The sequence below is a fragment of the Epinephelus moara genome, chromosome 18, assembly GCF_006386435.1.
Source record: "Epinephelus moara isolate mb chromosome 18, YSFRI_EMoa_1.0, whole genome shotgun sequence".
Classification (NCBI taxonomy): domain Eukaryota; kingdom Metazoa; phylum Chordata; class Actinopteri; order Perciformes; family Serranidae; genus Epinephelus; species Epinephelus moara.
The window spans coordinates 13793217-13819272 of NC_065523.1; the positions used below are offsets into that span (position 1 = coordinate 13793217).

The 26056-nt window shown below is 40.9% G+C and overlaps 1 protein-coding gene across 1 annotated transcript; it reads right to left on the reverse strand.

Annotated features, from left to right (window-relative positions):
* Window positions 1-1089: 1089 nt before the first annotated feature.
* On the reverse strand, window positions 1090-25659 carry map3k3 (mitogen-activated protein kinase kinase kinase 3). Its single transcript, XM_050068186.1, has 17 exons — window positions 24315-25659; window positions 17632-17700; window positions 16980-17101; window positions 15052-15092; window positions 14529-14628; window positions 14034-14147; window positions 13149-13269; window positions 12232-12365; window positions 11865-11938; window positions 11622-11689; window positions 11052-11147; window positions 10756-10917; window positions 9884-10032; window positions 8221-8352; window positions 6468-6597; window positions 6135-6312; window positions 1090-4429 (listed from the first exon to the last, which is right to left on the reverse strand). The coding sequence occupies exons 2-17, from the start codon at window positions 17633-17635 to the stop codon at window positions 4201-4203; spliced, it is 1854 nt and encodes a 617-aa protein (XP_049924143.1). The 5' UTR covers window positions 17636-17700; window positions 24315-25659; the 3' UTR covers window positions 1090-4200.
* Window positions 25660-26056: the final 397 nt, after the last annotated feature.

The window sequence follows — 26056 nt, forward strand, 5'->3', positions numbered from 1 at the left end:
CCTGCCCCCCAAAATAAACTATTATTATTAATACTATCTTTTATATTTATTGTATTTATTTCAAACAAGAACAAGTGCTGATGAATTTAAAATTGTAATCAACACAATTGCAATTCATTTTCTCTTATACTCTAATGCTCTCCATACAAACTCCACTCCACCATACCCACCAGTGCTCTAGTATGTTTTCAATGCAATGGTCACCCGCTAATGAACACATTAAGGTGAACTGCATTGTCAGGACTGAAGGTGGTGCTCCTACTACAGACTGACCATTAGTGCTCCATCTTTGGATCATTTTCCCTTATTTTTTTTAGTGTCTGAAAAACAAGATGGTGCAATTTTGGCACCCCCCCCTTGATGGTGCCCTAGTTGGCTGCCTAAAGCCCTCAACAGAGCTTGCGTAATAGAGCTGCTACGAACACCCTCATTACCGCCTTTACTTTTTTAAACAGAATCAAACAACGGCGGCATCATACCGCCAAAGGGTGTGATTTTGGACAGCATGCATCATGGACGCACGAGAGCCGTTATGGGCATGTTGTATAACACAAATGCATTGGCCTCTAGCATGACATATATCATACGCGTCAGGTAGCGCTTCATAAACGATAACAATGGCATAACATGGGAATAACAATCATTTACTGTCTCTGTTATATGGCAGCTGATCTTTTCCTATACTCGGAGGGTAAAGAGCTCCTGGACCTCACTGTTTTTCCAACATTTTTGGCTGCTGTTCTTCTTCTTTGAGTTAGCTGCTGACTGCTAGTAGCTGCTTTTAAAGTGTGTCACAAACTTAAGATGTTGTCAAACATCACACCCATGCCCTCCATGGTCCCATCCCACTGGCTGCCCCTTTTGCACACACGCCAATGCAGCGCTGTTACTACCTTTGCTGCCGGCTTTAATGCAAGACAACTTTGTGCCCCCATTCTGCAATCGTACCTTTTATTAAGAATGGTGAGGTGGTATAACGCTGTGAAATTAACACCTTTAACAAGCAGTGTAAAAGGGGCTTCTGCCACCGTTAGGTAGATCCACCACTGGCCACAACTGTCCTCTTACACATGTACACAAACTATCAAACATTTTTTATAAACAATTTATTTGTTTTGGGGAGAGGACATGACATATATAAACACTGTCATTAAACATACTATTCTTTTCTTGCTGTAAAATAAATTTGATACATCAGACTTTGCACTGCAAGTCCTGTCATGATACATAATCATACATTTACATATATAGATCTCTAAACAACTAGCTTGTATTCATTTGCTTACCACAGGGTTCATTATCTCACTGTCTTTTAAACAAAATATTATTTTCAACATATTTTAGCTGCCTTTAGCCTGTAGCAGCCCCTTAGAACGTTCTCATGTTAGCCTTCAGGCAATGTCAAGCCCTTTGCCCAGAAAGTCATTCAATACTGGACGCGTCTGAACCCTGGGATAAACAAAGTCGTCATCTGGGTTGAACAGCGAACTCTGAAATCCAGCACTGGCTCTGATCCTGCTCGTCTTTGGCTCATGCACACCCCTTAATTACATTTCACTAACAACTGAGCTCACACAAAAAATACTCCCAGCAGTTAAAGGTTTCATTCATGAGACCTCACTGATGCGTCAAAGCAGAATGAGCAAATGATACAAAGTTTCCATAACCTGTCAGGTAACACTGTCATCTAAATGTATAGCTACGAATGTGTGGAAAGGTTTCTTTTTTTTGAGCTGGAACAAGAACCAGGCAGCCAGAGTTCGTTTTCCACCCATTTTTCATTTATAAACCCCAATTCTGTAATGTCTGCAAAACCAGCTGCTTTCAATGATTTACTTTTAACGACACAAAGTCCTGAAAGTATCATTAGATTTGACACAGTCTAGATATAAAAAATATATTTATACATATATATTTGCTTATAAAAATCTAATTGGGATGGACATGGGGATATAAATAAAAATGAAAAAAAATTTCACATTTGAAGATAAAAAAAATCAAATTTGGTAAAGAGAACAAAAACTCCACAACATTCATTTGACATAAAAGTGCATCTGATTTCAAATTGATCCGTAAGCTAAGGCTTCTCAGCCAGGGATGTTTGGGCCAGACACACATCAACAGTTAGGCAAAGGAAATCACTTCCAAATTAAGGCCTTTAGTTTGTATTTTCCAAACCATAAAAAGCACCATCTGCTTTATTTTCACATATAACTCATACCAAGTCTGTAATATAATATTTCATCTGCCCCTTTTTGGCACTTTGTCGGCAATAAACATGAGATACTGAAGAGCCACAATAAGAGGATGGCGGGTAGAGGGATAAGTCACACTGAGGTGAAAGGTAGTACAAGACAGAGGACTCATTTTAATGAGAAAAATCTTAAAAGGAAAACTCCACTTGTTATCCTCATGCTTTATGTGAGTGGATTATTTGATAAACTGTATTAAAATGCACTGATTCTCGTAATTGAGGCTAGAATTTTGAATGTAGGCAGCCCAAGACTCAACTGGTTAGTTTTACAGGTAGAAGAACGGAAACAGTGATAATTACAGTGAAGCAAGAGAAAATAAAGAGCCATATCTTTGACTTAAATCAGGTGTTGTAGCTGCAAAGCCTCAGTTTGTGCCTCTCATGTTACAATTACTTTTAAGCCACAGAGCTAAGCATTTGTTTTTCTGAAAAATAAATCTTAAACCACTGCTCTGGATGTATTTCCAAAGTTTCAAAAATCCTCTTCTGACCATTTGGACGAAGAAAAAAAATCCCATTTGCTGCACTATGAACCCAAAAAAAAAAAAAAAAAAAAAAAGATTTTGTAATAAGTTTGTCAATTTATGTCTGTATTTTCTATCCCAGTAGCTGGACAACATATATCCTTGCCATTTTTGTACAACCAAGAAACAGAAACAGATGCTTCTCACTGTGACTTGAATGTAACAGAAACACGTAACAGATAAACTGGGGCTACCAGCAGCCTTGCATCAAGGTCCACTGAAGGTACTATCAGTGGAGAAACATATGTATTTAGCTCTTATTATTAAAGATATACTATGCAGGATTTTCTTTAAAAACAATATATGAACTCATACAGAAGTAATTCCCCTCAGTCATCACTTACGACTCACTTTCAGTGCAGTGCTGTATTTTTCTGCAGAGACTCTGGCCCTCTGCCTGTAGTTTTCTATTTTCTTCTTGTTTTCTATGCTCATGATATTTATGGCCATGTATCCCCAAAGCGCTCAGGTGAGATCAGGGTTTTATAAAAAGGTAGCGCCTGGGTGCCAGACAATAAGCAGCAGGCATCCAAGAGACACAGCACCCAAATACGCAAATACAGTGAGGCAGAACGCTGAACGAGTGAATCTGGGGTTGGCTTTTACTTTCGCTTGTGAAGGCGAAACAGTAACAGACAATCCTGCATAGTGTACCTTTAATTTCTACCTGCAAGATTACTAGACCATGGTAAAATATGTAGGGCTCGAACCAAAAAATACTTTGGTGTGTTTAACATTAATTACTGTTCTACTAAACTCCAGTGTAGCTACTCTACACATGTCTCCATGTATCGTTGCTTCATCTATTTCACTCAATCTACACAAGCATGCAGTCAGAACTGCAAAGTGCTTCACTAATAGCTTAAGCTGTTTCAACAGAGCTCTAGTTTAAGGGTTTTCTTTTTTAAAATGAGACAGAGATGAAGTGGAAATGAGAGAACAAACCAATTCACACTGTGGTGACCTGTAGCTTTAAAATGGTGCTGAGCTGAATGTTTAAATGTCAAACACTGTGAGGCTTCCTAGACTTCAATTTTTCACAACTGCCCAACGTGTGAATGTAAACACAGGAGAGGATATTTTTTGGAGACTGCTTGACTTGAATGATGCTGCCTTTGGAGTGTGTGCGCGTGTTTGTATCTGAGAAAGATCAGCAGCCCACCAGATACTTAATGTTTGGTTTCCCCCTGGTGGTGACTCTTGTAAGAGCATTTACTGGCATTGGTTTTCAAGGCATTGATGACAGTTGTTGTTGGACTGCCTTGTTATTTGGATTTGTGTAAGAAGGGCAGAGGTTCAGTGGGTTAAAACACTGACTTCTAGACCAGTTCAACATCTGGATTTCTGCCGTGGATGGCTTTCAGGAAGCTACAGATACTGCTGAGGCTACTCTGTGGTTAAAGTTCAGAAACCAGGCAGGTTTCAGCACAGAATCTGGGAGAAGGGATGTCTGAGCAGCTCCTCAGCACTGGGTCTGTGTTTGGCCTCCACAAAAATGCAGCTTATGAAGTCCTGTGCCTGGTCGGAGGTGTGCGAGGGCAGCCGTGGGTTGGTGGGCTGGGTGGCGATCTTGAATATGGCCGCCATGGCCTCGTATTCAGCCCATGGAGGCTTTTCTGTCAGCATCTCCACCACCGTACAACCAAGGCTCCTGTAAAAGAAATGCAGGATTTTTTCTGCTATAGTTTAATCCGCATAACAAACTGAAACAAATACAACAAACTAGCTGCTCAACAGTAAAGCTTTACAGGAATGTTTTGAGTGGAAACTCTCACACTCGCCCCTCCACCTGTTTGGGAGGTATAAGACCTCCTGGGAGCGTTACTCCCCCTCCAGCCTGGGCTGAGAACCTGGAACATACCAACCTCTGTTACAACCTGTCTGACTGGCCTTCAGCCAATCACATCACTCTCCTGCTGGGTCACCACCCAATCACAGATTGCGTAAGGGAATGTAGTCTGTTCTGAGTGTGGGAGTGTGGTAGCAGGCTCCTCACTTTATTAAAAACTTTCTCATTTGAGAGTACAGAGATTCTGCCACTTAAAGTTTAAGATGCTGGTATTTTCCCTTTTTCACATTCACAAGTCCCACCCAGTCAGCCCCTGGTGACTTAAAACGATCTTGTTGAATAAAGGTTAAGTATTTCTACCCAGTCCCGACATGAACATAACCTTTGTCCCTATTTCAATCTGACTACAGGGATATGCAGGTGTCACTTTCATCAAATTGTTCCTTGAACCTGTAATAAGCAATTATGTCTGCTTTTGTGTATGTGCATGTTTGTCAGTCACACAAGTTTTACACTTCAGCAGTATAAGCAGCTACATATATTCCCTTAAAGCAAAAAATGCTCCATTGTTTGTGCCAGTGTTGTAGTCCTCAAGACCGGTCTCAAGACCCCTTTCTGAAGGTCACAGTCTCAACTGCATTTTTACTCAGTCTTGTCTCTGTCTCAGTCAAAGAGAACTCTAGACTTTATCTCAACGCTGATCAAGACCACAACTGCAGGGGATATTACTAAATGGCCTGTACAAAAAAAGACAGGAGTGTTAAATAAAGCTCCTTTGTTTGTTTTCTACTTGTTTTGCGCATGGAAAACAAAGGAAAATTCACCTCTGCGGTGCCTGCCTACAATGATTTTTTTATGGTACACTTACACATACACATATGTAAACAGTATAGCAACAAAAGAGGTGACAGAGGAGGGATCTCAATATGTTATCTGTTGGGTTTTTATGGAACTGTAGATCTTGGAGATCAATTTGAGGAGTGCCTATGATTTGCATGTTCCACATTTTATTCTAAGTGTGTGCAGTGCGTGACTTGCACTGTTATGGTCTTGTCTCGGTCTTGATACACTTGAGTCTTGGTCATGGCTTAGACTTGGTTTAGATGGTCTTGACTACAACACTGGTTTGTGCCACTAGATTATCAGAGTAGTTACCGTGCTTCTAGATCCCATTAACAACCAAGAGTTTAAGTCTAAAAGACTCAATTAAAATTCTCTTTTGTATTTACAGTATCTACCATTACTTAGTGTCCTTGTTCATTTATTATGCGTTCATTCATTATCTGTGACCACTTATCCTATTCAGGGTCGCCTTTCCTCATGGATTCATTTGTAAAATGTGCTTTATAGCTTCTATTGGAAGGCATGTACTCTTCCAATCACCAAAACTGCATGTCAATGTACTAATACACTATTGTGATAGCAGCATCTTGTTACCAAATAACCTCTAAGTTTGATTTTTTTTAAAAAAAGGCAAAGACATGGAAATCTACACTGTGTATTTGTAAATCAGTTCATGTTGAATTGAAGTTTTGGATGAACTTTAATCTGTATCTCCTAGTCTTACCAGACATCAGCCTTCCTGCCGTAGCCCTCTCCACTGATCACCTCCGGGCTCATCCAGTAGGGGGTGCCGGTCACAGAGCGGATGCCAGCGCCAGACATGCAGATGGTCTGCAGCCTCTTGCTGGCACCAAAATCTCCAAGCTTCACGTTGCCCGCTGAATCCCGCAGGATGTTGGCACCTGAGTTGACATGGAACATGTAAATATTAACTCTCACTCGACCCTTTTCACATGCTGTGAAACACAAACATCTTTATATTAAAACACTGTCTAAACATTTATCTAGTGTCTAAACAGTGTGATATAGTCGAGCCGCTGCGGTTTATCAGGACTACCTTTGATGTCCCGGTGTACGATCATGTTGCTGTGCAGGTAGGACATGCCCTCCAGGATCTGCCTTGTGTACTTTCGGGTCACGTTTTCTGTCAGTGCCCCGTAGGCCTTCAGCTGGTCTTTGACTGAACCCTGATAGGAAGAAAGCATGTGCTTTACACAACAGCACACGGCCTGTGAACACATCCAGGGTTTAAGACCACCAATGCCTCCCATCATTCAAGGTCTGAACCAGGAACACAGATAGTAAAGGAGCCAAGATAAAACCTGGCCCATGAAACACATATTTGATGTCTTCAAAGTATGGGCAATTTGATGGCCCTTTTTGACCCAATAGTACCAGAAATTATGGCCCTGTTTACACATGGTATAAACGTGCGTCGGGGGTGAAAAGATCACAAGTGAACAGATCTAAGCAGAGGTGAGAATGCACCAAACGCGCCCTCAATGCATCTTATGATCCAATCTCTCAGACCACATTTGAAGTTGATCTGGGCCTTGTATGGCTACATTCTTTGAGCAGTGTGTATACTAATGTGTCCTGGGTCAAACTGAAGGACTGCCTACTCAGCTGGCATCCTTACTTATTGACTCCGCGCCAGAAGGACTGTCCACAGAGCCGCTCATCTCCTGGCGAACAGTTAGTTCAACATCTGCCTGGTGAGCACAATCTAAACACAGCAGCAGCTGTAAAACAATCCTGAAAATCTCAAACCGACACCAGAACCACACCACTCTGTCATTGAACCCATTAAAAACCGTTGGGTGACAGCCATTTAATGCTAACAGCTAGCCCTGTCACTGTGTGTGCGGGCAGACTCAGTTAAAAACAACACATGGTCACTCAAGATGCATGTGGAGATGCATTCTAATGCCAGGTGTGAACAGACAGACTTAGACCTGTCCACTTGTGAATGGATCACCCATAACGCATGAAAATACCAGTATAAATACCAATATAAACAGGCTCTTTAAGTCCCAGGAACGAACCTCATAAACTAAATCAGGGAGTAAATTTTCCTTTATCGCATTTGTGTTTGTGATTTCACCACACCCGTAGAACAGCAGTGATTAAACAAACCAGAAGACTGATAAAAGATTAAAAACATTTGTTTGCAATGTAGTGTAAAATATTTGTGTCATGCCTGAACTGACATGCAGATGGGAGATAAAAATTCCAGAAATGCAGACACGAGGTAGAGTTGATCTGCTTTACCATCAGTTATTTGTAGACCTCAAACTTCAGAAAATCTGATCTGACTCCAAGCTGACTGCTTCAGAACATAACTTCATCTCCCGCTGTCTCTTTATCTCACTATTTCTTTTAGTCTTGTCAAGATGTTGGCTATAAAACTAAAGCCCAGGCTCCAAAACTGAAACAAGGTTACTGAGGTCAAAGCTGAGTTCCTAAAAAGGTTCCTGGAAAAGTGTCTGCGGTTGCAAGGAAAAAGTTTTCATTTTATAAACCTTGGGCATAATGTCAGTTGGGAGGAATAGATAAAGCATGTCCAACCACTTTTTGAATGCTTAAATCGCCAACTTAATATCAGTACAAAATGTTACAGTCATGGGAAGTCAGTCTTGCTTTCCTCTTGTCTTTATTTCATGCTCATAAGCCTGGCTTAGTTACATCATAACATTAGACTGGACACAAAGACTGAGGTTACTGAACTGATTTCAAGGTTCCAACTTGTGAAAACAATAATTTCACTGAACCCTGATTGAAGCCATGACATTAACATTGCTGGGACTCACCCCCGGCATGTACTCCATGAAAATAGTGAGGGTCTTCTCATTGTGGTCCCTCAGACAGCCGTAGTACTGAACAATGCGCTCGTGATGCAAATTTTTCAGCAACTGGATTTCACACTCTAAAGCACTGACCTCCTGCACAGAAACAATGAGAGGCAGGGAAATGACAGTTAAGATTTAGCCACTCAGACATTAAACACAAAAGCTGTCATGTCTGAACAATGCATCTTTGTTGATTTAATGTTTTCATTTGTACACAAAATGCATTTTCTGGACACAGTGGAGCCCCACAGGCTCCGTCATATCTGTTACCACTGATGACAAACAAATGTAACCATAAACACAGGGATGCGACACTGTGATTTATGGCTGCGTGTGGAGTCTGCCAAAAGTGAAACTTAAAGCAGAGAGTAAATGAAAGCCAACAGCGCAGTTCCCCAAAAGAACTTCCTGTGTTTACATCAGAGAATGAGGCCACAACAGAGAGAGACAGAGAGAGGGAAGTCAAAGTAATCCCCAAGTCCCAACACAGAAGCCGGTTTAATAGAAACAACTGATTCACATCTGCTGCAAGCTGAGGGTGGGCGTGTGAGGGGGTGACGGGAGGCCAAGGCAACGCTGACCCGTCACCCCTCACCGCCACCGCTCCCCCAACAACACTCGGCTCCATTCAGATACAGGAAGTGACAGTGCATGTTTTCTCTGTGGACGACAGGAAAACACATTAAAATGGGGAAGATGGGGGTGGAGGGAGGAAAGAAAACCTCTTCAATACATTCCACTTCTTGAGTTATTCAATTTCTTTCCTGCAGACTGTTTATTTTATTTCTGTGTCAGGGGATAAAATAAAAATTTTGTGGCTCAACACCTGACCTGAGAAACTAACTTATATTTCTAAGATAGTTTATTTATAAATGAAATGCTCAGTCAGTTGTGGTAACTACCTGCATTCCAGCTAAATGGCAGAAAAAGGTTAACATGCACAACATATGAGGTCATTTTTTGTGCTTTTACAGTCACAGCGCTGTCATGCTTTGTTGTTAATCAACAAACTGTGGTTTGGTATTTTACAAAAGACTCTAATGTCATCATCCGTGAGTTAAATTGTAAAAGTACTGAGGAAATGACACCATTTCCTGACCAAAACAGCTTTTTAATGTGCAACCAGAAGTAGCGAGAAATGTTTTCATTATTGCATGCGATGTCAGCAATGAAAACATTTTTTTATGGCTGAAGAAGTAACAAGTGGCATGTCATAAGAGATAACGGAAATGTTCTCAATAGCACCGGAAAGAGAAAAGAGCATAATGCCTTTGTGAAAACATGAGAACCACAATGATATACTATGCTGTATTTTTCAAAACACAATGTCTAGACTCATACACAAGTAATTCCTCTCAACCGTCACTTATGACCCACTAGAAGTGTGTGACGGTGTATTTTTCTTCTCAGACTCTGCCCTCTGCCTGTATTTTCTTCTTGCTACTGTGTTTGAGACGCTCAGGTGAGTTTGCGACTTTATGAAAAGGTAGCAACCAGGTGCCAGACCGTAAGCTGTGGACATCCAAGAGACACAACAGAGAAAAATACACACATAGCGGGGTAAACACACAGTAACCGACAATCCTGCTTTGTATACCTTTAAGTATCTTTGTTAGTTTCTCACCTTGCTGGTTTCAGGACTGTCAGGGTCAAACTGGACCTGCTTGGCAGCCAGCTCCCTCCCAGTATCCACATCGTAACACAGGTAAACTCGTCCAAACGCTCCCTGGCCCAGAAGCTTCCCCCGCCGCCACGTCATGGGAGCACTGGGTGCTGAAGAAACACACACACAAACTCAGCTGTTCATTCATGTTTTTACATGAAATAAACAACATGTCCTGCACATCACAAAGAACATTATTTTAAACAAACCTATCTCTGTACTGAATGCACAAGGCTGAAACTGATATATGTCTTCTAGAGCTGCAACAATTAGTCGATTAATTGATTAGTCAATTGAAAGAAAATTAATTGCAAACTATTTTTGACAGTGATTTATCATTTTAGTCATAAACATGTCGGTTTGACAAAAGAAGCTATTTGAAGAAATTGCTTATCTGCAAAATTGAAATGAGCATTTTTAAAATACTAAAGTCAATTAATAATCAATTAATCATGAAAATAATGTGCAGATATAATCAACAGTTTCAGCACTACAATCTTATCTGACTCTGAATTGTTGCACATTTTTAATGAGGCACAGCAATGCATATGGTACAGTTTACAAAGGAATCCATTTTACTTTCACTATTTTTCTAACCTTCAGTAGCAAATATTACTGACCCACCTTTTAAATAATGAGCCAAAGATTATTTTCATCCTACTAAAAGTAAATTTTGGGGGAAACACTTTCTACATAATTTGGGCATTGGTATTTGCCCTTAAACAGTGCAATGTATCATCTATTTATCTCATCAGAATTTATATCATCCTAAAAAGAGGAAGTGTATATTCCGAGGGACAATTTGTAAAGAGTTTATCTAGATCACCACTCACACTTATGCGGAACAGAACGATCTTGGGGACGGAGCCTGCCCTGAGCATCGACCAGCTGCCAGCTGCCCAAACTCTCCTCGCTGCCATTGAGCGACCGGCGCGAGGGCACCAGAGTGAACAGGTTGCCCTGGGGGCGACGGATCCGCGGAAACGTCCGTCGGCCTGAAGAAGAGTGAGAAAGAGGCTGGCTGAAGTCAAATATCACATGACGATCAAGAGAGATTAAGGGAGGAAACAGTACAAAGAGAGAGCGTTAGGAATAAGTCACACAGTTGATACGACGCTAATTGTCTTACCTTCACTGTGGTCCTTGTGATGCAGGGAGACGTGGTACCTACGAGGATAGGTGCCTCCTTTCCCTGCTACCCTGTCATACACATGATTCTCCCTGTCTGAAAGCAAATATCCAAAAGGTCAAATGTCAGCAGGATTACCCTGTAATAAAACCAGTTTAGCTCAGCTGCACAGAGTCACACAACATTCACGTGAGCCACTTAATTATTCTCCTTTGTATCTTACACTTATGAAAAACAAGGCAGATCTGGACTTGAAATCACTGTTTGCATAAATTTCTTAATCAAATAAGTGATGTTTTACCCTTAGCTTTTATATAAGGCCTCGGCAGACAAGTAATTACGTTCATAGTTTGCTATAAACACAAACTTTAATGCATCTCTCACAACTTGCAAACTATAGACAATAGAAATCTTCCACCATGGTGTCCTGAAGGTTTAAAAGAAGTTTGAAAGTGGCTGTCACAATGCTTTATCCCCTAAGATGCGAGTGCACTGCTTTGACACAGCATTTCCGTGTGGTTACTGGGAAAATTAAACGTTGGAAGAAGCTTTTCTTTTAGCTGCTCTCACCTGAGCACTCCTGACGATTATCAGGGTAACTCTTGGCTCTGTGCATGCGAGACTTCCTCAGCGAGGGGCTGTGAGAGAGGAGAAGAAAGGAAGAAGAGCGAGAAATGTTAAGAGACCGTATTTAGGTTTTTATACAGAGCAGGTTGCAGTAATTTCAATTTTGCAAACACCAATTATAGGAATGCAACAGAAAGACAATAAAAGATGTAATGAGTAGTGACTTCCTGGCAGTTTGTTTCTCACCTGTCTGAGTTGCTGTCCAGAGACTGACAGCTTCCAGAGACAGAGTTTTCTGCACTGCTCCAGGGATCCAACACCTGCACAGGGCACAATGAAAAATGAAGGGTGTGTATGCACATGTGCTGTGTACACACGTCTCAGTGAGAAAAATCCATCCTAAAATGGAATTTATATTTATTTATATATTTCATTTTTTCCAGAAAGGCTATCACAATGTCAATAAAACTTCAGAAAACGGGAAAAGGCTTCCAGCTTTGAGGACGAGTTGTTTATATGATCAAATCTCAACAGTCTCTCAGGTCATAAACACACCACATGATTCCCACTTTAAGGTGGCTTTCTCCCCATTAATAGTGAAGCTATGACTCACACACTGATCACTGGTCTCAGGGATGAACTCCCCCTCACTGTTTATGCTGGTGTATGAACCTTGGCGGGCGATCCTCTGCTGGCGTTCAGGTACGTAGCCAGGAGGCGGTGAGCTACGCCCCGTGTTCTGAGAACCTGTAATGAGACAGCAGTTATGAGCATAAAGGAAAATAGTATGTAAAACAATATCTGACTTTGCCTGAGGCCTGAAAAGTGCATGAAAATGTCAGCAGCAATGTGCTTTGAGGGGCATCAGTTGGAAAAACTGCTTTGCAGAATATCTGAAACAAACATTTAATTTTTTCCCATGTAAAGACAGCGCAAGAGCAAACATGCAGTAGCTGAGACTCACACACCTTACATCGATGCGAAACTTCTGTTACAATGCTGTCATGACTGTCAAAAAACCCCTGAATATTCAGTAAGGCCCTCTCTCCAAATAAAAGTGTTGATTTCTTCCAGTCTGACCTAAAGGAGCTGACTTTAATATTTATGGCCTGGTGCTGTCAAAGTCCAGCTCTCAAGCCCTCCTGCAGCTACTTCATCCTAAACCAGGCCACTGGTCCACCACACTAATAGCATGCTGTAATCTGATTGGCTGCCATCCAGCAGGCATCATCTAGTGATAGTGAACAGGAAAAGGAAGTGGACCCATTGCTAAAAGGGGAAGCCAAAGAAAGAACAGCCAGAGAGAGAGCGAGAGAGAAGGCGACAGACAGGGAAATCGAGGTCATGAAAAAGAAGTTGTTTGACAGTTCGACAACACGACAGCTGAACTACCAGCAACTGAATATTAACAAAATGTTGAGGCTTCTGAGAAAAACAAAGCGTCTACGTATCCATCTGTGAATAAGTGTGTGAATCATGTTGCTGCAGAGAGATCAGAGAGGAGTCTGAATGACAGGTGAAGACATGTACCAGTTGATAGGTGGCGCCCCCTGGGCTCGGAGGACTGATACACCGTGCTGACGTCTCCAGTGGACTGGGAGGACTTGATCCTCACCTGCTTGCATGGCACGTGGTGGGAGGGGGAGGAGGCCTGCAGTTGGAACAAAAAAGGGAGAACAAGGGGTTTAAAAAGACTTCAACATATGATTAAAGTCCTGTTGTCATACAGTGCACTTGTTTACCAATATATGTAAAAAAAAAATGAAATAAAAAATACAAAAAAATTATTCTTATGTTCTTGTATCAAATCCCAATCATGTTTTCTTCCTGTAAAGCAAAATGAGACGCTTATGTGAGCTAGTACCAACAAATTTCAACTCATAATACCATAACATCTCCCCATCAATCAATCTGCAACTTTATAGATTAAGTTAGCTAGCTAGCAACAGCACAGTACCTGGGTTTGTTTTCCAGCTACAATTTACACACATGACAATTATAATTTTTTCTTTCAACATTGGGTTGTGTTGTTGACGTGCTAACTGGCTAAATAGTGTCTTGAATCTATCCTGTCAATTTTCCAGTTTCCTTTTTTTAATGACGAATACAGACCACCTCCACTTACTGGTATAGAGAGTTTTCCCTCTCACATAACTGCAAAACATACGTGCTAATGGGCCATTGGCCGTAGTCTTTGTAGGTACAATACTGAAGCTAGATAGTCTCGAAATGTAGTTCCATCTGGACTTCACATAACCTCTTTGTGTCAGCTGGCCAGCTCGTGTAATGTAAATATAATGAGGAACTCTGATTTTACACAACATGGCTCTGTGGTGAAGAAATATCAGTGGTGCAATGGTCCGCTGTAGTTACGCACCAAGTGTGTGTGTGTGCTTTTGTGTGTGTGTGTCTCACATTGCTGTGCTCCTGAGTGAGCAGCAGGATCTTGATGCTCTTCATGTTGGAGCTTCTGTCCAGCAGGTCGATCGCCTTGTCTAGGTCATCCTGATCTCGCAGAGGGATGGACAACTGCGAGGATAAAGGAAAAACATAGAAACATACAATCAATAACATATATGCAAAGTCACATATCAAGATTCACAAGCATACAAAGGCTTTTGGAAACATTTTCAAATATACAAATATTTAATCAATACATGACATACGTAGATGCACATATACATGCAGATATGTGCAACAATTAGGACCAAAATGAAAATTCCTTTTCAATTCAACTATGGAAACACACACGTTCATATTTAGACATTTTTGTGAAACAATTCGATTCAAAGTCCATTGATGCTAAATAAAACAGCAACTATTTCCATGATTGATTTACCGGTTAGTTCATTTTTCAAGAAAAAATACCAAAGATTCAAAGAACCAAAGGTTCCAGCGTCTCCCTTTTACCTCATTGTTCATATAATGCAGGTCTAGCTGCTGGCCAAAGACAGCCTTGACTTTCTGCTGGATTTCATCGAACTGCACGGGCCTCCCAAACATCAGGATCCTACAGAGAAATCACACAGACAGACAGATTATGAAGAGATTTGTACCGGCTGTGAAGGAAACTCCTCTTGACTTACATGCACATGTGCAGGCAAAATACACACAAGCTGCTGTTTTTAGTGCGTGCAGATTCCTCTAAGTACACCTTGCATATTTGTGGTTTGTGCTGGCAGCCACAAGCTAACCACAGTCCTTTCCCCTTTATTCTCCAGCTCACATACCAGTCTGAATTAAGTGCTGGAGTGGAGTCTGAGATGTGCTCTTTCTCATGAACTGGAACATGTGACAAGAGCAGCATGCCTGAGTGAGTGTGTTTATGTCTCTGGTGTGCCTTTATGCTCTCTCTTACTATAGATATATTCGCAAATGTTTGTGAAATACCAACACATACCACACAACGTGCATGTAAAAAAACCAAGCTCACCTCCGCTCGCCTGAGAATTCAAACTTTATCCTCACATCGTCCTGAGAGAAAACAGAAACAGGAAGGTCAACGTTAACACTAAAAAAATAAGTAAAATGACGATCATAACTGTCAAAGATGTGATTTTCCCACAAGGAAAGACTTAAATACTGATTTGCACATGCACTGGCTTCACATGTTGGCCTCACACATTTGCTGGTAAGACATTTCACTCTGCACCTCCTCTGTTGCTACTTAATTTGTAAAAACCCATTTCCACTTATAACAAGTCCAAACCTAAGTTATTGAGGTGGGAAAATGGTGGAGACTGTCTCTCCCAGGGGGACAATTTTTGGTTTTAAGAAAACACTGGATTGCTGGAGTTGTCTGCTTTGGCTATTCTCTGAGGCTGCTGCTGCGGTAGAAAGCGAGGGTGGATGGGCTACTGGCCACTTTTCCACACAGGCGGAATATATTTTTAGAGAAGAAGTTGAAAATAACTGGATTTAATGAATTTGTAGGTGGCTATCTTGGGAATCTGTCTGTCATTATGCTAAATTAGCTAACTGTGTGGGCTAGAAGAAATACTGGAAGAAACAAGAACACACTTGAATGGGTGATACTGAATTATATGGTTCTTTATTATAGCAGTGGTCCGAAATCTAAACTCTAGAGTCGACAAACCTGTAGTCATGAAGAAAAACATTATTTTGTCAGTATTTAAGGCCCCCCTGACTTCTAAATTTAGCGTCATTCCTACTACAAATGAAAGACAAATCTCTCCCTATGTGTTTAATTTTCTTCACAGCTATGCAACTGTGTGCAAATGGAGGGTTTAAGATTTATGCTGTGGACAGAAGACCGTCCACTGCCTGCTAGGTTTACCACGCATCAACCTCACCTCAAATAAGTATTTCACTGCCGGAAAGAGGGTCTGGACCAACAAACACTCCCGCTGCTGGGTGACGTAATGTGAGTAAACAATATGGCAGCTAGCTGGTATCAGACAATCTCTAATTATGGTTAAGCAGTAGGCTAAAATGTGTTTCTAAAAACATTTCAGGTGAGAAATAGACAACGCAGTTACAGAATCTCGGTTTATATTTGATCAGTACTGCTTAGTTGCACCATTTAATCTAATTTTGTCAGCCTCCGTTTTTATAATACAGTTAAGAAATTCTCGTATTACAGCCAAACAGTGCACTAAAACATGTTTCAGAAGATATTTTTGGTGAGAAATAGGCAATATAGTGACAGAATTTTGGTTAACATTTGATCAGCAATGCTACGTTTTACTGTTTGATCTGAGTTTGAAGGGGGGGGGGGGGGGGGTGTTCTCTCTTGACCCACTTCCACACTGTTATACACTGTTCTATACTGTGCCCATGGTAGTGGGCATATGAAAATCTGTAGCTTCGAGCTACAGCCCTGGGTGGGTGCTGGTAAGATGGAAACAAGTTTACCACAGTTCATTTATACATGCTAAACACATTTACACTTACAGCTGTTTTATTTAGATTTTTTTTTACTTTGACAATTCAGCTGAACATATTTTATTGCTGAAGGACACCATAACAAAATGCATGGGTGTTTTGTGGGGTTAAACCTGGGAGCTTTGGGTTTCAGGGTCTCCCTAAACACCTTGCTACATTGCTTCTTTAGAACAACACTATTAAAACCACTTCAGATTCACTTAATCTTAGGAAAACTTTCATAACATGGGTGCTTACTCATGGGACTAAGATGTTCGAGCTTCAACTCACAGTTAAATAACTGAGTATTCTGACTTATGTGAAGCCTGGATAATAACAAAAGCATTACCCTGTCAGTCAGCACCATTTCTATTGTTCCTGAGTTTAAATCCTGGTTTATGAGGAAAACTCTACACAAGCTCGAGCTTCCAAACCATCTTAAGTCTTCTTCTGAAATGTTTTGCAGCTTTAACGCACCTGTCTGTTGGCCTGGGCCGGTGCCTTGGGTTTGCCGCTGTCATACGACAGCACAGGCTGGCGCCGTGTCATCTGGAGGGCAACCAGGTCCTTCATTATAGAGTGGAGAGCCTGCCTCTCATCTGAAGAGGATAATGGGTTGGGAAAAATACACAATTAGAGTGTGGATTAGATAATGGATGGCCTCTGTATGTCCGTATGTCAGAAAGAGAGAGATATGAGCCCCTTGCACTTAGTCCTGCGCTAAAAGGTGTGTGCAAACAATTAGTCAGTCATCTTTGACTACAGCTGTATCGAGACTATCCCGTGACAGGGTATTAGAGGCAGGGAAGGACTGCAGTGTTTTTGATATGCCTATTCCCATGTTTGATCTCAGGGCAAGCTCTGCCTTTGCTGGACTAGCTCACAAAGACAAAATATTCTCCTTGTGTAGCTTGGACAGACATCATACAGCCCCGGGGCAGTGGAGAGAACCAGAGCCCTATCTCCATAACGCCGAAAACCAATCCTTCACCCGACAGTGTCTGGAGCAGCAGCTCGCACAGGCTTTGGCCTCAGGGACAGTGTTTGGTGTGAGTGTCTGTTTTTATCTCATGCTGTGTGGAAACCATGCTCTAAATGTCTGTCTAGGATCAGAATGTAGGAGACTTACTCATTGTGGCGATATTTGCGTATGTGGTCAACAAACAAGTCTTCAGAAACTTGCCAACCCGGCCACAGCCTGCAGTGATAAAAACAGAAATCAATTAGTTATAAGAGAAAGTGTGTAATAACTGGTGCTGGCACTATTCTTGTTCATAGTTCTTTTGCTTGGAGACAGAGCAGAAGGATGTGAGTCATCGAGTCGGACAGGAGATGACATATGACAAAGGTTATCAGCCAGTCTCACAAAACTTGTCAGTATGCAAGTACCTCAGTCCATAAAAAATCACAGTGGTGGTAAACATTACAAAGATAGAGAGGTCATAAGAAAAAGGGAATTACCTGAAGGCTTGCACGACAAAGAGGCTGCACTGCACCCCTGTTATATGGTATCTAGGCAATTAAATCACATGATAGAGTGTTTTAATCTGACGTTAAACAGAGAACCTAATTTTCATTTACAGCACAGACCGTTTTTTCCATGCATAATTCCTTGCAGACATGTAAAAAAAAGTAACCTAAGTCTGCAGAACACATACCTAAAGATTTCTCTGACTGAGTGAATGAGAAAGTGTGCAGTGCATGTGTGAATGTGTGTTGTGTGTTTTGCCCATGAGAAAGAATGACAATTGGAAACGGCTGAAATTCAAGCTGCACTGGCAGCGATCAGTCTGGCACGCTTCATATGGGAAGAATGTTTTTTACTGGGAGTTTTTTGCCATTTTAAATATCTACCAGCTTTAAACTTCTCTGATTGCACGAGCTGCAGAAACCCCCCAACTCAGCTGCGTTATAGCTCCATTGTTGAATGTTAACAGGGCAATATTATCCAGTTCAAGGCGTCAACAGCATTATAAACTGAGGCATTTCCTTCAATGGAGAGGGTTTCCCCCAAATTTGTACCAATAAACCATTGAATTTAAATTAATTCAACAAAGGAGAACACAAAAGGACTCTTGTGTTCTTCAGACTCTGAGGTCCTTAAAGAATAAACTTAGTTTTCACAGTTACAGTAGAAGATGGACAAAAATTGGCTGGTGAAGCAGATATGGCTGACTCACCACTTTAAACAAAAACAAAAGACAATCACTCACCCATCAAATCAGAGACTTAACTAAAATAAACTAACTCTTCCAGAGATGAACAAACTTTTTCTCTCTTTATTCCAGCACATCAACTCAGGTATCTGAGCTCTCTTACAAACTTTCAAAATCTTTATATCTCACTGTGTAAAACTCCTTGGGATTATTTCCATGCACAGTAACTTGAATTAAGGAATTTCTGTGGCACGAAAAGCTGATAAGGCAACCAATTGCAACTAAATGCATGTAACATCTATACAGAAACTGTCACGTCTGGCCAACACTTAGTTTGCTTAATAGGATCAGAATCAGCACAGATAGCATTCCAGTGAGCAGTTCATCCCTAATCTTTACCATAACATTATTGTTAGGTTACAGCATATGTTGTAAGTGTGCCTGGATGATAACTCCATGTTTGGCCTGACCATGAGCCAAGTTACATATACATATGGCCATATTGTGTCACTGCAAATAAGATTAGCCTCTCAGTAATGTCCATGACTGGCTTTAAGTTGTGGAAAAGAAAGAGATATAAACCAGAGTCTTCTGTAAACACAGCAGGTGCTTGGATTCGACATGTGCCTCACCTTGCCAACCTTAGTTACGAGGATGAAAAAATAGATTTTTAGTTGCATTGCAATTCTTTTTTGACAGATTATGTCTTGATGCAGAAAAGACAATAATCAGAAAGTAATATTCCAATTCTTGACATTATGATTGCCCCTAACAGTTTTGTAAGAACAGGCTGTGCATTGGTGAAACGTAATGGACGTTAACATTTGTGTCTTCATGTGTTACTACTATTGTATTAATAAAAGATAATGGAAGTAAATTCATCTGATTATTTTAACTGTGGATCATTACAAATAAGCTATTTTTTAAAAGTAGCAAGTAGGGCTGCAAATTTAATTGAAACTTATCAAAATAGCAATATGGCCAAGTGCAATATCCAAATTGCAGAGGCTGAATTTTTTTTATTAAGGTAAAATGTCTCAAAACATATCATTATGTGTCTCTATATTGAGGTTTTTTTTTTTCGGAGGGAATGGGTTGTGATGTTCATGCTACATTGAAAAACTTAAAATGAAATATTAAAAAAAACAAAAACAAAAAAAAAACATTAGTAAACGATTATGAGTGAAGCATTGTGGTGCTACGGAGATGCTCCGGCCAACAAATCATATTCAAGATGTAAGGGAACATGCTTGTTTGGTACAAACGACCCCAGCAAAAATCACATCGTTACCATTTCTATACTTTTTTCAGTATAAATAAAATGCAAAGATTATTTTTCCCACCGAAATCACAACTCATATCACAACTGCAATATCTGTCAAAATAATCTCAATATGTTTTTTTTTTGCATATCGTGCAGCCCGAGTAGGGAGAAGTCATACAGTGAGAAAAACTAAATCATGTATATAAGAAAAACTAGAACTACCGTCTCATGGTTGTATGTATCCGTGAACCAGTCAAGTTGCAGTAATGGTTTACATCCATGTCTGTAAAAAACACGAGTGCTTCACAGCCAAAAACACATTTTGTGAGGTCACAGTGACCTTTGACCACCAAATTCTAATCTGTTCATCTCTGAGTCCAAGTGGATGTTTGTGCCAAATTTGAAGCAACTCCCTTAAGGCCTTCTTGAAATACAACGATCACAAGAATGGGATGGACGATGTATTGATGAATGGACATACATACACATGGCTGTACAGATATACGGACAACCTGAAAACATAATGCCTCTGGCCACGGCTACTGGTGCAGAGGCAAAAGAATTTGATGCATCAGTCATTTTATAACTGCAGCGTAGCCTTCTGATTCAGAATAAGATCAAATCGTGAGATGCCTAGAGATTCCAAATGCAAGTAGTTATGTGCCTCCTAAGCCTAGAGGAGTAAGGACAACATAACCAACAACAACAACAACAAAACAGAACAGGGAAATACCAGAAATCGGGATGAACAGTGTCTGAGGATGGGGCCTACAGAAGGGGTTACAGCTGTCTTTCTGGGGGAAGATTTGCACAGTCAGAAGGCTGTCTGAGAAGTAAAATGAGCAGCATCGGTACCTGAGGCAACTCACTGACTCTGAGGATTTCTGGGTAATAATCACCCACAGGAATGCCGGGCATGTCCGTCTGTGGTCGGCGGAGAGTTGCCACGTTGCTTTCAAGCTTCCGCCGCGCTCATGTTCCCCTGCCAACGGACTAGGTGCCAAGTACTTTTGTCCTTCAACCCTTCGAACTTCATGCTTGTGCCATATAATCCCCTACTACTGTGCGCAATAGTTGCTAGATGTACAGTCACTTCAGGACACTCAGAGCCATTATCTCCTCTCGGCACACAACATGTTTTGCAAAGAGAACAGTAGAGGTGCTGGATCAGGAGAGAAAAGCTCAAATCGTGCATCTCAAGGGGTCCTTGTTGTCAACAACACAACAACAACAACTAACCTCTCTGTCCATTCCCCCAGCTACCCTCTTCTCTCCCCTGCTTTCCTCATTTTAATTACCTCCCAGGCGGAATGTGGGGAATTCAATGCAGAAGGAGGCTGTGCTCTACCAGTTCAGTCAGCTGTGCCCACTTTATTTTCCTTGTATCACATTTCCAGGACTAGCAGGATTTACATGGATTTTCCTCCCCCCTCTCTTCTCTGTCTGCTTTGAGAGGTGTTTAGTCTGAGGCTGTTTTTCCCAGCCACAGTTCTTACTCTGTCTCTGGCCAGTCATGCATCTGGACTCAGCGCTTCACGGCAAAATCCCCAGGCCTGATGTCTCTCCTGTTTCAGGTGCACATGTGTTTTGGGTTCAGGGTAACCCACCACATTTAAATATTGCAATCTCGACAACTTGCTGGTACTTGCCTGGGGTAAAGTTTCAAGTGCCCTTTGTAGTGTTTTAATACATACATACATGCAGATGCATTCAAAAAAAAAAAAAAAAATCTCAAGGAGTTTTGAAAATGCTGTTCTTCGTGTTCAGATAGCAATATGTGAAGGTCAGAGAAAAGTTAATAAAGACAAAAAAGGAGGGCCTTCTGTGGTCCATACCTGCATACGCTTATGTTGACCACGAAACTATCAACAACTATTTTTTGTCATCCAAAGAAATATGTTTATTATAACCCACTACGACAGTATCACATGCAGTGGCGGTCGGAAGGGGGGGCCATGGCCACCTTAAAAATAACTGGAGGCTGATATTACTGTCTTTAAGAGGCTGTGGTATGCTCATTTTTTAAGCTAGGTATCTTGTGAAACGAGACAACCTCAGGCATCCATTGGCACCAACCATGTCAGCATAGCTTGTCAGGAAGAGAGCTAAATAAAGCCAGAAATTGGCAAGAATTCTCAAAGGGGTCCCTTGAACTCTCACCTCAAGAGATCTGAATGAAAATGGGTTCAATGGGTACCCATGAGGCTCCCCTAAACTTGAGAAGGCTTGTTCTCTGTAAATGTTTTGTTCCTTCTAATCAAGGTAGACCTTCAAACTAAAGCTATATATTTGTCTTTTTAGGGAAAAGGACCACCAGCCTATTTGAAGAACAATGAATCACCTAACATGTACGGATACATAACACATTACAACAAGGTTGTTTGAGAACTCAAAACCATTATTGATACCAGTATTAGTCTAAGAACATTAATACAATCAACTGTGATATGAGAAACCAAAGTATATCAGTATGAAATTCCTTAACTCTCTATACTGACATAGTTTCCAACTAGCCCATATACTTCAAAAGCATAATCAAATTCCTGTATTTCAGTTATGGCTCTTGGTTTTGGGGTGCCAACCCAAGATTTTCAGGGGCCCCATCTGGCCACCCCTATGGAAAATTTCTAGGGGTGCCACTGATCCCATGGAGGGCCAATTTGAAATTTGTGTAAATTTTGGTGAGTTATACAGGATATTGGAGGTTTTGGTGAGGATTTGGTGACAAGTTATTAAAGTCATAAATCTAATCACCCACTGAGGTAAGCATTCAGACACTGGTATTAGCACCACCTTACCAGATATGGATATATATTTTGGTGTGATGCGTTAGTAACAATTGCATTTATTTTTGTTCTTTGCTTCATCAATTAACACAAAAAAATCACATGAGCACATTTAACAGTTCACAATTCAGTGCCACTGTAGGACTTTTTAACTGATTCCCCTTTATTTACTAATCAGGGAACTGGTTTTGTAGTAATCTGCCGGCCTTAGCAAGCTAGTAGCTCCTACTGTACCTCCATGCATACAATGCTACATTCACATAAAATGGGAATAACTTTATCAACTACAGTTTAAAGACTTTAAGCAATGACTTGCTGTATCTACATAATTGTATCTCATTCGGTGCATTGATAAACACTAAACAACGACTAAATCAAAGTTATTAATACTTTCTGATGTTGTTTAAGACTTGTTTACATCCATATTGCTTGTCAACACAGCTGTCAAACTGGCCTGTTCAAGTATATCCAATTACTATCTGTATTGTAGGGGAGACTGGGGGCAATTGTGACATGTTTTGGTTTTGATGTCATCACTCAAAAGCCTCTTGACCTATTTGGTTAACCAGTTTTGAAGAGTATGAGACATCGGTTTGTTTTTTGGCAGGCAGAGAGGAACCATCACAGATCATGTGCACTGAGTTTCAGGATTCTGACTCATTTCTGATTGGTTGATTAATTCTGATATTGGGATGTTACAATTACATCCGGTTTCCCCTATAATCACAAGCATGTTTTCCACACTTAACAAATAAAGGCCTATATTTTGTTAGTATTACATCTGAGTTCATATATATTAAAGTAAAAGCCATATGCTATAGACTACAATTAGCTCTTTATTGATTTTGACTGTAGGTGTTTGTTTACTGAAGGTGTCAGAATGTATCGTGTTAATATTTCCCCTTTGCTGCTCTGAAACTCTCAAATGCCTTATAAGCTGAGTTATTGCACCTCATTTAAATGATGCTTCAGGTACCAGGACTGCTGTTAGTGTACCAGTCTCATTTACCTTTCTGCAATTAGTCACTTTAAACCCATACTAGCTTGTGGCTGTTTTAATCAATTACTATTGTATTTAGTTTGTGATTGCTTTGTTAAATCATTCATTTTTCAGTGCAGCTGTAAACAGGGTCATGCAGAAGAGGATGCATGCTCAGCCAACCATTCTCATGTAAATGAAGGTAACTGGTGACATAAAGGGGATTTTAAAGCAGAGTTGGTGCATGGTGGACACTGAGGTCATGCCCTCTGTACTTTTTAGGGAATTTAGAGGCTTTAGGAACTACAACTTTTACAATGTATACGCTTTTTTGAAAACATATTCCAGCATTTTCACTCTCAATGTATTTCTAACCACTTTAGGATCAACAAAGACTAAATTATTGACCTTAATGATGGAAACTTATTCTTTGAATAACAAAAACATGTTGCACAATTTGTTTTTAGGTTGTACTCAAGGGATCTCAGGACCCCTACATACCATAAAAACCTGACTACAGTCTTCTTTTCCAGTTGAAAACGTCTTACAACTTTCCAAACAAGACCTGAATGCAGCACAATTCATTCATCATATACCTGTCATCCCTGTCACGTGCACAACCCTCACCTGTCACCTTGACAACCTTCGTTGGGACAAGACCAGGCTTGTTTCGCGTGCAGCCGACAGTCGGTCACCGGTGTCTCGCGTTTGGGATGACGCAGTAGGTCCGGCCGTTGCTCACGTCCATCGGAGCCCTCAGTCAGACCGACACACCGGGGAGCGTGTGTGAGAGTAGGGGCGCCATGGCGGGGCTGACCCCCCCAGGTAACTCGTCTTCTTCAACGGAAAATTAAAGCGCTCACACACACGGGTAATTTCCAGGTAGTAAAAACAAAAACATCAGACAGCTGGGAGCTTTACAGAGAAAATGTTCCGATGGAAAAAAGCCTACATCGGGCTGCTCCAGCTGTGGCCCAGAGACAAACTTCTGCTCCGCTGCAACCTCGGATCTTTGGAAAACTTAAATTTCCAAAACATTGTCACATTTGCCACACACGGTATCTACACTTTCAGCCTCGCAGGCCAGAGAGCTGTATCTCATAAAACACGAACATTAAACTACCAAACAAGGTGTAACAATAACCGTGTGGCCTGTATGAAATCCATTTCTGAGTAACAGCTCCGCCAGAGGAAAAGACCGACCGATTTCCGTGATTACAGCCTCTCTTCCTGCTAAGTTTGCAGATTTTCCTTCTCTGTGTTGCCAGGTTGGAGTCCAAAATAATCTAGGCTGCAGATATCTTTACTTTGCATACAACTGCATTGCACTGCAACTTAATTATGGCCATAAACATACACATGTAAGAATACATAAAGGCCTATAAAAACAGTGCAGGGGGATTTGATTCAGTCATGATGGAGTTCAAACTTGTACCAAAAACTGACTGAAATGACACTAGCAGAAACAAATCTACACGTATAGTGTTAATATACATATAAACTCAAATTATTCATATGTCAAAAGAAGCCAAGTATGATAAACTCCAGCGGTGTTTGCACTCCGCAGAGCTTCAGCTCTTACATTACGGTTCCTGAAGTACTCATGAAAGCTCCTAACAGATTTTAATATGAAAAAAACGCAGTCTTTACTGAGTCAAAGAGATTTCGTGCGGTTTCTGTTCTTTACAGCAATCCACAACTTTCCCCCAAACCAAAACAAAGTAAGAAACAATCTTCAACCGAATACGTCAAACTTCCTGACAGAAAAAAAATATCGCCACCGGAACCCGCTTTTAAGCTTCCAACAAGTCGTGAAAACTGTACTCCAAAGTGGCGTCCGTGTTTCCCAAATGCTTCACTCTCCGTCGTCCATACGTGTGTAACAACATGGATTTATTCCCAGGGGGATTTCTGGTTACTAAACTATCTAAATAAGCGCCGTGCAGCTGCGGGAGCGCGCCGTGTCGATGTCTTTCTTCAGGCGCGCGCACGATATTATTAATGGGGCGGACCAGCTGTGACGTAGTTCAGCCTTATGCTGCCTTCAAAATGACAGGAAAATCGGAATTAAGAATGTGTCATTGTCATGCGTCTGATCGCAGCTTTTTGTCATTTAATTGATGTCAAAAACAGCGCTGGAGGAAGTAGTCCGATCATTTACTTAAAGTAAGAGTACATTATAAAGTATACTACCATGTCAGTGGTACTTACCGTTAATCCAATATATTTTGACGTGTATTCTTTGGATTTGCACCTCATTGTTGGCCAGTTTATGTAACTAACACTTACCTCAAGCTGCTCACTCTAGTGTCAGTCACATTTGTTTTTGCAAGTGGTGTAAGGAGTTCTCAGATCAGTTACTTCAATAA

Excerpts from the sequence above, each read along its gene's own strand:
- map3k3 (XM_050068186.1), bottom strand. Across the intron at positions 15,093-16,979 it reads CGGCCCAGGCCAACAGACAG|GACGATGTGAGGATAAAGTT; the intron begins GTGCGTTAAAGC and ends GTTTTCTCTCAG. Across the intron at positions 13,270-14,033 it reads TCACTCAGGAGCACAGCAAT|GCCTCCTCCCCCTCCCACCA; the intron begins GTGAGACACACA and ends TTCCAACTGCAG.